Genomic DNA, 13011 nt, shown 5'->3' with positions numbered 1-13011 from the left:
CAGGCCATTTCTGAACACCTACATTCTCTCTCTCTTTTTAAGAGCCAGCCTTAGTAGCATGTGTCTCATCGCCAGTGACCCGGGACCAAACTTACTACTGCTTTGTGAACACACCAGCTGATCAAGGACACTACCACCAATGGGAAAATACAAAACAAGTCACCTTCACAGAGAGCCTCAAGTTACTTGAGGAAGAAAGAGGCCACTTCTAAAACAGAGCTCACCCCCTTTGCAGTACAATAAATCCATGCCAATACAGCCTCAAGAGTAAATTTTAAAGACATTACACTTGGTTAATACACTGATATTTCAGCTTGCTGTCCAAAAAAGAAATCCTTTAGGGGGCAGAGGTGAGTTGAGATCACAGTTATACTTCTCCACCATATTTCTGCATTCACTTAATTTGCAGTGCACGAAGTCCTGGTCTACATTACAATGTTTCTCCTGCCAATGTAACTCGCCCACTACCCTGACCTAATAACTCCACCTCCGTGAGAGGCATAGCACTTAGGTCAATGTAGTTAGGGAAATGCAATGTCCATGTAGACACTATTACTTACATTGCCTGTTGGCTGTCAATCCCATGCCAGGCTCACAGCTGGAGCCACCCCACCTCTCACCCCAGGGCTGACAGCACTGGGCTCATGGCTGAAGCCCCACTGTCAGCCCATCAGCCCTGGGGAAAGGGGGATCCAGTGGTGAGCCCCATGCAGGCCTGATAGCTCAGGCTGTCAGCCCCGCCACACTGTCCCCTTAAATGGGGGCAAGCACTCCGGGTAAGGACATGCACCACTGACAGGAGGGTAGTGTGGATATGAAAAACTGCAGCAACTGATGTGGTGGCTGTATGTCGACATAATTTAGGTCAACAATTTTGTAGCGTAGACAGGGCCTGAGAATTCTTAGTAAAACGCAAAGGAGCACTGAACTAATCTTTTTCAAAGATATAAATGTGGTTCTTTGTACCATGTTCAAAAACCACTGTGATTTGTCCTCACAAATCAAATACAGCACAACTACAATTTAACACAGAAGGAATGCTGAAATCATTCTGGGTACCATGCAAATGAGCGAGCCACTTCGCTTCCTCCCAGATTTCCAAATCCAGACCAAGATGGTTCTTTTGAACTGTATTTTTTCTTTAACTTAACTATTAGCTAAACAAGTAAACACAGTAACACATTTCCCACAGAGCTATAAAGCAAAAAAAGTCTCTGGGCCAGCTAATATCTTCCCTTACCTATTGCAGTGGTCCCCAAACTTTTTTACCTCGCACTCTCCCTTACCCATCTGCGCTCCACTGGCCCACGGAGTTGGGAGTGGAGGATGCAGACAGAGATAAGGGGGAGGAGGCTGGGGCCACAGCTGGACCCTCTGCCAGGGGTTAAGGCCTGCAGCCAGACACAGATCCAGCAGAGGATCCCCAGGCATGGGGCATGCAGCCAAGACCCCGGGCAGACAGCTGGGAGCGGATCCCTGAGCGTGGGGCTGGCAGCCGGGACCAGGAGCGGAGTTGGGTGGCAGTCCCTCCATCCCCATTCTCCGTGGGGGCCCCAACTACAACACCCTCGCAACATACTCTGCGCCCTCTTAGACATGCCCAACAGACTGAAGTCCTCTACTGAGTCCCCCAATTCCAATTCCTCCTTCTTATTCAGAAATTAACTTTTAAACCAGTGGTTTTCAACCTTTTTTCATTTGCGGATTCCTAAACAATGTCAAATGGAGGTGCAGACCCCTTTGTAAATTCAACCTGTGGTCCATGGACCACTGTCATAGAAGTCTTAGGCTGAAAACTGACTAACCAGAATTCAACTATAAATGTTGTAAGTTCTCGGCAAGGCATTTGACACAGCGTGAGAAAGGCGCTAAACTGTGCGCTTCTATGGTGGTAACAGCACTTCTGGGGTATTCACATACATTTGACTGATGAGAGAACCAGAATGCCTTTTCTGGGATCTGTAATCTGAAAAAGTGCCACCATGGCTTAACAATGAAGGAAAAGAAGCAGAGAGAGGCAAAAAGGCATCCTTTAAAAAGTGGAAGTTAAATCCTAATGAGGAAAACAGAAGAAGGAATAAACTCTGGCAAATGAAATGTAAAAATATAATTAGGAAGGCCAAAAAAAGAATTTGAAGTACAACTAGCCAAAAACTCAAAAAGAAATAGCAAAAAAAAAAAAAAAAAAAAAAATTAAGTACATCAGAAGCAGGAAGCCCGCTAAACAGCTAGTGTGGCCACTGGATGATCGAGATGCTAAAGGAGCACTCAAGGGTGATAAGTCCATTGAGGAGAAACTAAATGAATTCTTTGCATCGGTACTCACGGCTGAGGATGTGAGGGAGATTCCCAAACCTGAACCATTCTTTTTAGATGTCAACTCTGAGGAACTTTCACAGATTGAGGTGTCAGAGGAGGTTTTGGAACAAACTGAAACTAGACAGTAATAAGTCACCAAGACCAGATGATATTCACCCAAGAGTTCTGAAGGAACTCAAATGTGAAATTGCAGAACTACTAACTGTAGTCTGTAACCTATAATTTAAATCAGCTTCTGTACCAAATGACAGCAGGATAGCTAATGTGACACCAATTTTTAAAAAGGGCTCCAGAGGTGATCCCAGCAATTACAAGCCAGTAAACCTGACTTCAGTACCGGGCAAAGTGGTTGAAAAAATAGTAAAGAACAGAATTGTCAGACACATAGTTGAACCTAATTTGTTGAGGAAGAGTCAACATGTTTTTTGTAAAGCGAAAATCATGCCTCACCAATCTACTAGAATTCTTCAAGGGGGTCAACAAGCATGTGGACAAAGGAGAGCCAGTGGCTATAGTGTACTCAGATTTTTCAGAAAGCCTTTGACGAGGTCCCTCATCAAAGGCTCTTCAGCAAAGTAAGCTATCCTGGGATAAGAGGAAAGGTCCTCTCATGGATTGGTAACTGGTTAAAAGATAAGAAACAAAGGATAGGAATAAATGGTCAGTTTTCAGAATGGAGAGAGGTAAATAGTGGCATCCCCCAGGGGTTTGTTCTGGGACCAGTCCTGTACAATATATTCATAAAATGATCTAGAAAAAGGGATAAACAGTGAGGTGGCAAAATTTGCAGATGATACAAAATTGCTCAAGATAGTTAAGTCCCAGGCAGACTCAAGACCTACAAAAGGATCTCTCAAAACCAGGTGACTGGGCAACAAAATGACAGATGAAATTCAATGTTGATAAATGCAAAGTAATGCACATTGGAAAGCATAATCCCAACTATAAATATAAAATGATGGGGTCTAAATTGGCTGTTACCACTCAAGAAAGAGATCTTGGAGTCATTATGGATAGTTCTCTGAAAACATCCACTCAATGTGCAGCGGCAGTCAAAAAAACAAACTGAATGCTGGGAATCATTAAGAAAGGGATACATAAGAAGACAGAAAATATCATATTGTCTCTACATAAATTCATGGTATGCCCACATCTTGAATACTTTGTGCAGATGTGGTTGACCCATCTCAAGAAAGATATACTGGAATTGAAAAAGGTTCAAAAAAAGGCAACAAAAATTATTAGGGGTATGGAATGGCTGCCGTATAAGGAGAGATTAATAAGACTGACTGTTCAACGTTGAAAAGAGACAACTAAGGGGTGGGGGGATATGATAGAGATCTATAAAATCATGACTGGTATGGAGAAAGTAAACAAGGAAGTGTTATTTACTCCTCCTTATAACACAAGGACATGGGGTCACCAAATGAAATGAATAGGTAGCAGGTTTAAAACAAACAAAAGGAAGTATTTTTTTCATACAATGCACAGTTAATCTGTGAAACTCCTTGCCAGAGGATGTTGTGAAGGCCAAGACTATAACAGGGTTCAAAAAAGAACTAGATAAGTTCATGGAGGATAGGTCCATCAATGGCTATTAGCCAGGATGGACAGGGATGGTGTCCCTAACCTCTGTACGCCAGAAGCTGGTAATGGGTGATGGGATGGATCACTTAATGATTACCTGTTCTATTTATTCCCTTTGCGGCACCTGGCATTAGCCACTGTCAGAAGACAGGACACTGGGCTAGATGGACCTTTGGTCTGACCCAGTATGGCTGTTCTTACGAAACTTCATTTTTCATAGTCACCTATTGTTGATGCCTTACACAAGTCTGCAGACCCCCAGGGCTCCATGGACCAGAGGTTGAAAACCACTGATTTTAATGAAGCCCTGGCTCTGTTGAGTTTTGGATTTCTATATCATTTTACAGGCAGACAATGTGGCTCTAGTAGCAATAGCACAGTCAGAAACATCTGGGGGGAGGGATAGGTCAGTGGTTTGAGCATTGGCCTGCTAAACCCAGGGTTGTGAGTTCAATCCTTGAGGTGGCCCTTTAGGGATCTGGGGCAAAAATTGGGGATTGGTCCTGCTTTGAGCAGGGGGTTGGACTAGATGATCTCCTGAGGTCCCTTCCAACCCTGATAATTCTATGATCTATGATCTAGAGAAGGAAGCTACAGCTAAGTAGAGCAAAAGGTAACATCAGCTAAGAAGTTCCACTTCAGACTAGCACGGCCATGTCCCAATTCCAATCTGGGCTGTTGCACACTATCACAATACAAATATCATAAAATAATTTAACATACTCTAAGATAGGTATTTTTGGCTGAATCCTGCTGGTGGCATTTTCTAAAATTAATGCCGGGTGACTCCCCTCCTTTCATTATAAATTTCTTTTCTACACTCAGACTCTGTGCTTGCAAGAGGGGAAGTATTGCCTCTTAGAAGCATTCAGGGGATGGTGTGTAATTTCCCCATGTTACTGGTTTTGTGCTCTATTGTTCAAAAGGAACCCCTAGATATTAAGCCAGGCCCTGGTTGCTGCTGATTCCACCTGGCAGACGGGTTACAGATTACACCAGTTCAGCAGCATGGCGCATCAGCCTATCTCTGCTTATGTAAAGATAGAAACTGAATCTTTGCTTTTCAGGTATAGTGGATGAATTCTCCCAATTTCAGCCAGAATGCAAATGCACGTGTACACCAGTCAAGCCAAGCATTTTACATAAAAAACAACAGATGAACTTAAATTCAACACACCTTGTAAATACAGTATTTAAAATATATTAGTATCATTGCTATTACGTTTGCCTCAGTCCTTTCACTTAGGAACTACAGGCATGATATCAATTACAACAAATGCTAAAAAGTCCCAGAAATTGATGCAATGTGAGCATATTTAAAGGGAAATAACTGAGGACTAGTCAGGGGCAAACACCACAATTTCTGCTAAGAGTTGATAGAATTCTGAAAGCTTTTGTTTTGTTCCAAAACTGCTGGTTAAAATTAAAAACTGCATTACCAGCTTGTTGTTCTTGGATGTGAACAGGAAGTCAGTCTTTGATAGCACAAGAGATCACAATGAAATGTTGTAGCTGTAGACCTCTGGCCACTGACATTTACAAAAACAAGGAAGCGTCCTTGTGGCACCTTAGAGACTAACAAATTTATTTGGGCATAAGCTTTCGTGGGCTAAAACCCACTTCATCAGATGCATGGAGTGGAAAATACAGTAGCAAGTATATACACACAGTACACGAAAAGAGGGGAGTTGCCTTACTAAGTGGGGAGTCAGTGCTAAGGAGGCCAATTCAACAAAGGTGGAAGTGGCCTATTCTCAACACTTGACAAGAAGGGGTGAATATCAACAGAGGGAAAGTTACTTTTTATAGTGCTAACGAGGCCAATTCAATCACCTGCACATCCTCCAATGTGGTCTAGGCCATCATGTCCCAGCAATGCCCCTCTGCCATGTGCAGTCTCCACGCAAAAGAATAAATGTTTTTGCTGATACAGACTAACACGACTACCACGCTGAAACCTGACATTTACAATTACACTTAGTCAAACAGAATACTGCAAACCAAACCTCATACATCAGGATAGAAGCTGACCTCTGCAGGGTTAGCAAAGGCATTTAAACCTGCACTACACTGCATGATGGGTTATGTCCCTTTTACCCCGCCAGACGCATCCACGAATTGCCACGGCCCCAGGCAGGGGTCACACCTACCCTCCAAGCAGCCAGGCGAGGCAGACAACGATTTCGTAGGGCAGGGAGCGGGAGTAAATCCTCCCGGTCCCGTGCGAGCCTGCTCCCGCCGCCTGCACACCTGGGGCACGCCAGGGAGACGGGACTCCGCACCAGAGCCAGGACAACTCCTCCCCCGACCTCGCTCCCCAGCTAGGCTCGGGGCGCCAGGCGTGAGGGCCCGGCCCGGGCGACCAGCGGCTGACGGAGACTGGCCGCTCACCGCAGCCACGTGGGTGGGACCCAGACCCCGGGCACGGCGCGCGCGCGCGCACCCCCTCCCCCGCGCTCCTGCCGCAGAAGGGGCCTCGGGAGCTACGGGTCGCCCCATCCCCCGTGCGCGAGCCCGGCGCGCCCGGGGAACGGCGAGAGGAGGCGGCGGCGGCGGCACGCGGCCGGCCCCGGCCCCCCGCCTCACCTTGAAGACGGCGTAGCCGGCCGCGGTCTCGAAGAGCACCAGCATGGCGGGCAGAGGTGCGGGGCCGGGCCGGGCCAGCGAGAGTCAGGCGCCGCCGGGGGAAGCGCGGCAGGACTCGGCCACGTGCGGCGAAAGGGCCGCAGCTCCCAGCGGCAAGACGCAGCGCACACGGCGAACCGGAAGTGAGGAGACCGGAAGCTGCCCGGCCCCGCCGGAAGCAGGGGGCGGGACTCAGCGGATGACGGAGCTGGAGAGAGAGGGAAGAGCGCTGGGCGTGGCCCCAGTGGATGACGGGGCGGGGCTGTGAGAGAGGGCGCGGGGGCGGGGGCGGGGCTGAGCGGGTGACGTGACTGGGCTGTGAGGAGAGGGCTCGGGCCCGGGCCGGCTGGGTGGCAGGAGGAGGCTGTGGGCGGGCTCAGAGGGGGTAAGAGCTCTGCTCAATCCCGGCTGTTGATCCCAGGGCTCCTGGCAGCCCAGGGGTGGCGATGGCCCTGGGATGAAGGGGGAAGCCTTAGCAGCAGGCGCCTTGTAAGCAAGAAGTAATTATATTGATTAGGCCTCAGCTGGAGCCTTGTGTGGCTGGTTCTGGGCCTCACATTTCAGGAAGGATGTGGACAAATTAGAGAAAGTCCAGAGAAGAACAACAAAAATGATTAAAGGGCTAGAAAACATGAGCTGTGAGGAAAGATTCAAAAGACAGGGTTTGTTTAGTCTGGGGCAGAAGGGACGTGATAACCATTTTCAGCTACATAAAAGGTTGTTACAAGGAGGCAGGTGAAAAATTGTTCACGTTAACGTCTGAAGATAGGGCAAGAAGCAATGGGCTTAACTTGCAGCAAGGGAGGTTTAGGTTGGACATTAGGAAAAAGTTCCTGTCAGGGTGGTTAAGCACAAAAAATTGCCTCAGAAGATTGTGGAATCTCCATCACTGGAAGTTTTTAAGAACAGGTTAGACAAACACCTGTCAGGAACGCACTAGTTATTATTTAGTCCTGGTTTGAGTGCAGGAGACTGGACTAGATGACCTCTCAAAGTCCCTGCCAGTTCTATCGTTCTGTAATTGTATAAGTCTGTGGGGCTGTCTTGTGCATTCCTCTGGAGTTACATTCCTCCGGAGCCCCCAAGCTGTTGGGAGGCTCATGTAGCTGGTACCACTGTGATCATTTCTGCAGGTGACTACATTGTATTTTATCAGGGTTGTTTGAACCCCTGCCCCTTCCTGCCCCCCCCACCCCGAGTGTCCTGGCGGTTAATAAGCTGCAGGATATACCTACAACTCACATCAGTGTAGAAGCTGGCTCTAGCTCAGAGTTGCTGAATTGTTTGGATTTCCAATTGGTAAGACAATCCAACTTTACGTTTTCACTCTTGCCCGTAGACCTGTCTTGGGCTCTAGGCTTGTGAGGTTCACAGAAAATGTAGTCTGATGCCTTCATTTTTTATTAAGATGGAGGAATGGATCTGTTCTAAGTAGTCCCCCTATTCTGACCACTTGTATCAGATGCTTAGACAGTGTCTAATGGAAAAGGAAGTATGTGTATGTATATATATATATATATATATATATATATATATATATAAAGCTGATATAGTTCTCTCTACCCCAAAACAAAGTCAACGAATGTTTCTGCACTTCCATCTGCTTTCCCCTTTCTAGTCTTCCCTGTCTCCTTCTCTCACCTCTTTAGCCCAAACCAATCTCCTCTGCAGCTGTTTGTGCTCTGGAGTATGACTGTTGGCTTCTTCCCATCTACCTCTATCCTGGTGGGCTCCAGGATCTTCATCCAGCAAGTCTGGCCTCAGTGTCTTCTGCCCTATTGGAAAATGGCTCTCCAGCACAAGAATTTAAGCAGGCTCAACTGGCCTTCAGCTCTCTGGTGTCTCAAGTGTTGGATCTGAATTGGTTTGACATTGGCCTCCTCCATCCCCACACCTGGGGTGAGTTTTCAGTTGTAGGGCCTTTCTGTCCATTCATGTACTGGCTGGAATCCATTCTGAAATCAAAATAACTCCTTAGGGAGGATAGAAAGGCCATTAGCACCTACAGCCAGTGCTGGTAGGGTATACTGGCTATTCTGGCTCAAGCTGAGCTCTTCACTTAAGGCCATTGTAAGACGATTTTAAGATAAATGGGTTAGTTACACATATGTTCTTTGTAGCTTGCGTAGACTGTAGGTGGTTAAGCAAATGTAACAAGGCCTTGAGAATAACATGTTAAAAAGTTAGAAAGTGGCGTCTAGCAAGACAAGATCTGGAGAGGATGCTGAGCTTGGAATATGGCTAATAAGATAAAATGGAAGTTTCTGGAAAAGGGGCCTCTCAACAATAAGAATTTATTACAAACTCGTTCTAACAGACAAAGAGAAGTTGTCTTGTGATGTGATAAACTTATAGTAACCTCCAACATACTAGCGTTATCTTAAAATATGGGCTTGTGTAAGGAGGTGAACCAAGCTTTAAGATCCATAAATTTAAGATAATGTGAAAGAGAGGCCTCACAGTCATATCTTGTTTCAGCCAAGGCCAAGAAAGAGGTCAACCACAAACTGGCCAAAACCTGTTTTTTATAAAGGTCAGTACGACATCGCTTGTTTGTTGTATTGTATAAAAGAACCAGGCTTGCTAGGAGTATTTATCAGATTCTTTCTGATACCCTGGCTTGCTCCAGCATAAGAGGGTTATCTCTGGGGCTCATCCTTTTGTGAGTATTTTGATCAAATGCTTATGAATGTTTGTTACTGTTTGGGTATAGTAACTGCTTATTATTTAGGCTTTTAGACATGTTCAGAGCAAGTGTATAAATACCATTGGGCCTTTGGATTTAATAAAGGAATTGATGGTTACATTCATGTCTGGTGGTATCCTATATTACTAATACCTATAACAATGATTCCAACAGCCATATAATGACATTATAAAGCACTTTTAGCAGAAGGATCCCACAGTGCTATATAAATATTACTAATAGATTTACAAACTATATGCAGGATTTTTTTCACACAGCACTGAAGTGGAGCAACTGTTTAACGTTGCACAGCAACATTACATAACAGTTTAAGACAGGGGTGGGCAAACTTTTTGGCCTGAGGGTCACATCGGGGTTGCAAAACTATATGGAGGGCTAGGTAGGGAAGGCTGTGCCTCCCCAAACAGCCTGGCTCCCACCCCCTCCCCCTTCCCACCCCCCGACTGTCCCCGTCAGAACCCCCGACCCATCCAACTCCCCCTGCTCCTTGTCCCCTGATTGCCCCCTCCAAGGACCCCCACCCCTAACTGCCCCCCCCAGGACCCCACCCCCTATCCAACTCCCCCTTTCCCTGGACTGCCCCCACCTCTATCCACACCCCTGCCCCCTGACAGGCCCCCCAGGACTCCCATGCCTATCAAACTGGCCCCTGCTCCCCATCCCCTGACTGCCCCCCAAAGAACCTCCACCCTATCCAACCGCTCTCTGTTCCCTGACTGCCCCCCCAGGACCTCCTGCCCCTTACCCAAACCTCCCCGCCCCCTTACCATGCCGCTCAGAGTGGTAGGACTGGCTTATGGGAAAGCCTGAGAGGTGGGCAGGTGCAAGCTGTGCTGCCTGCATGGCAGTGTGACTGCGGGGGAGGGAGAACAGCAGGGGAGGGGCCATGGGCTAGCCGTCCCGGTCAGGAGCTCAAGGGCCGTGCAGGACGGTCCTGCGGGCCAGATATGGGCCGTAGTTTGCCCACCTCTGGTTTAAGAAGTCTTGGAAGGAGATGAAACTGAAACTGCAGTTAATATCAATGGGAATTGTGTGCATATCTTGAATGCCATAGATCAGTGGTGCAGGTCAGGGTGCTGGGCTGGGCGTGCAAGCTCTGGGGTGGGGCTGAGGATAAGGGGTTTGGGGTGCAGGAGTGGGCTCTGGGTTTGAGGGGGCTCAGGACTGGGCCAGGGGATTGGGGCACGAGCTTACCTCGGGTGGATCCTGGTCAGTGGCACAGCAGGGGTGCTAAGGCAGGCTTGCTGCTCGTCCTGGCACCGCGGACCACGCTGCGCCCCGGAAGTGGCCAGCAGCAGATCCGGCTCCTAGGTGGAGGTGCGCAAGCAGCTCCGTGCGACTCTCACCTGCAGGCACCAACCCACCCCAGCTCCCATTGGCTGGTTCCCGGCCAATGGGAGTGCAAAGCCAATGCTGGAGGTGGGGGCAGTGCGCGGAGCCCTGTGACCCCTGCCCCCTAGGAGCTAGACCTGCTGCTGGCTGCTTCCGGGGCACAGCATGGTGTCAAAACAGGTAGGAACTACCCTGCCTTATCTGGGCAGAACCACTGACAGGACTTTAAACGGTGTGGTCTGCAGTGCTGACGAGAGCCACCATGACCCAGTGCCTTCCATTCCGTGACCCCAGTACTGGGTTGCGACCCATACTTTGAAAATCACTGCTGTAGATGGCTCTAACTTGAGGAACTTTATATATTACCCTGAAAAATACTTGTGTTTTTCTGTTACAGGTGACCAGGACATAAAGTCCAAAAACTGAACAGTGTCCTGTTCAGTGAAAAAGTACAGAACAAAGCCAGTGGACAGTAATTTATTTATATCAGATGCTCTTCATTTATTTTCTCTGGATAGCTAGGAGACTTGGTGATATCTATCCCTTTGGGTCTTGCTGTCTAATTAAGGGCCTCCACATACATTTCTCATTAAAGACAATGGGTCTACTCACATAATATCTGTTGGCAGGGCTTTTCTAAAATGCTCATCATCATGGCTGTAGCCCATAGCCACAGAAATAATATTCTGAGATAACTTTTGTCATCAGAAGGTATGTTACAGTTTCAGTGTTGTTTTGTTTTGAACTGTGCAAAGTACTTCTTAAATCTTCTACCAAGTGCTCCTATAATGCAGTAGTTATAAATGTTTGAGTAACTTCTTACTAAACATGATACTTGTAAATATTCAAATCACTATCCAGAATGTTATGGTTTATTAATATATCATTTGTAGTAACAGTATGCTGTCTTTATGTGTTTTTACTGCACTAGTCTTGTTAGGTTTTATTTGATAACAGATTTCTATGTCCTCCTGAGTTTAACTCTTTGTTTATTTTTCATGACTTAGTAGGTTACTGAACACAGATTCGCTTTCCTCTCACTAAAGGAAGAAAATTAAAGTTAATTTACTCTGCTGTTGTGCACTCATGCGGTATCTCAACTGCATTTCAAGCTGGACAAGAAACTGCTTTGCTTTGGAGAGATTATGTATACAGCCTGTGTGCTCTGTTGTTTTATCTTGAAGTTTCAAGAAGGCTTTTTCTTTTCTTTTGGGTTTTGGGAAATGCGTTTTCTGACAGTTGTCACAGATCAAATACCACATTTGTTCTTTTTCCCAAGAAACAAAATTAAAATAGAAATATAATGTGTTAATTAATTTAAAAATGCATCTTGCCCCTGTTCCTGGAACTCAGGAAGTTTGAATTCTGACCCTGGTCTATGAGTTGAATGTATCACTACAATGAGTTAATTAGAACACTGAATTCAAATATCATCAAATTTTCATGCGATTTGGATCTGAGTCCAGATTCAAACTGCGCAAGATCAGGACAGTGTCTACTCTTGCTTGCACTAGTGTAATTCCACAGACTTCTGCAGAATTATTCCTGATTTACACAGTCTTGTCTACACACAGATTTTGTACTGTTATAATATTTTGATTAAGGGCATGATTTTTCTACCAATATGTGTGGACACAATTATATGCTGGTATAAAGGTGCCTTATATTAGTATAGCTTGTTGGTCTTCCCTATGAGAATAGTTATACCTTTAAACTGATATAACTACATCCATACCAAGGGGGTATAGTAATGATGCTAGCATAGTTAGTGTCATAATTTTTGTATGTTTAGACAAGGACTAAAGGAGAATCAGCCCCCCTGAATTAATCTATAATTTAAATTAGTTTGAGGAAGTGCTAAGTTCTTAGATCATTTACTTAATTGCATGTGTACTAGAAAAGCTTTTTCATTAATTCTTTATTAAATATGTTAAATTTATGTGTGAATTAATATTGTTTATTAATTATTTATAAAATCAGAATTAGGGCCCTACCAAATTCATGGTCCATTTTGGTCAATTTCATGGTCATGGGATTTTAAAAATCACAAATTTCATGATTTCAGCTCTTTAAATCTGAAATTTCATGGTGTTGTAATTGTAGGGGTCCTGACCCAAAAAGGAGTTGGGGTAGGGGGTGGGTGTCACAAGATTATTGTAGGGGAGGTTGCAGTACTGCTACCCTTACTTCTGCACTGCTGCTGGCAGCGGTGCTACCTTCAGAGCTGGGCAGCTGGAGAGTGGCGACTGCTGGCCAGGAGTCCAGCTGTGAAGGCAGGGCCACTACCAGCAGCAGCAGTGCAGAAGTAAGGATGGCATGGTATGATATTGTCACCCTTACTTCTGCGCTGCTGCCTGCAGAGCTGGGTGCTCGGCCAACAGCTGCTGCTCTCTGGCCACCCAGCTTTGAAGGTAGCAGCGCAGAAGTAATGGTGGCATGGT

The 13011-nt window shown here is 46.1% G+C and overlaps 1 protein-coding gene across 2 annotated transcripts in view; it reads right to left on the bottom strand.

Moving 5' to 3' along the window:
• Positions 1–6699, bottom strand: part of NOP58 (NOP58 ribonucleoprotein) — a 36212-nt gene extending 29513 nt beyond the window's left edge. For both annotated transcript variants that reach the window (XM_073306444.1, XM_073306443.1), the window contains exon 1: positions 6493–6699. In XM_073306444.1, the coding sequence (XP_073162545.1) occupies positions 6493–6537 (45 nt within the window). In that variant the 5' untranslated portion in view covers positions 6538–6699. The remainder of the gene's footprint in view (positions 1–6492) is intronic.
• Between the last annotated feature and the right edge of the window lie 6312 nt (positions 6700–13011).

This window comes from Lepidochelys kempii, chromosome 11 (genome assembly GCF_965140265.1).
Source record: "Lepidochelys kempii isolate rLepKem1 chromosome 11, rLepKem1.hap2, whole genome shotgun sequence".
Taxonomy (NCBI): Eukaryota; Metazoa; Chordata; order Testudines; family Cheloniidae; genus Lepidochelys; species Lepidochelys kempii.
Note: the sequence above shows the minus strand (reverse complement) of the source record. Positions and strands in the feature narration are given on the sequence as shown.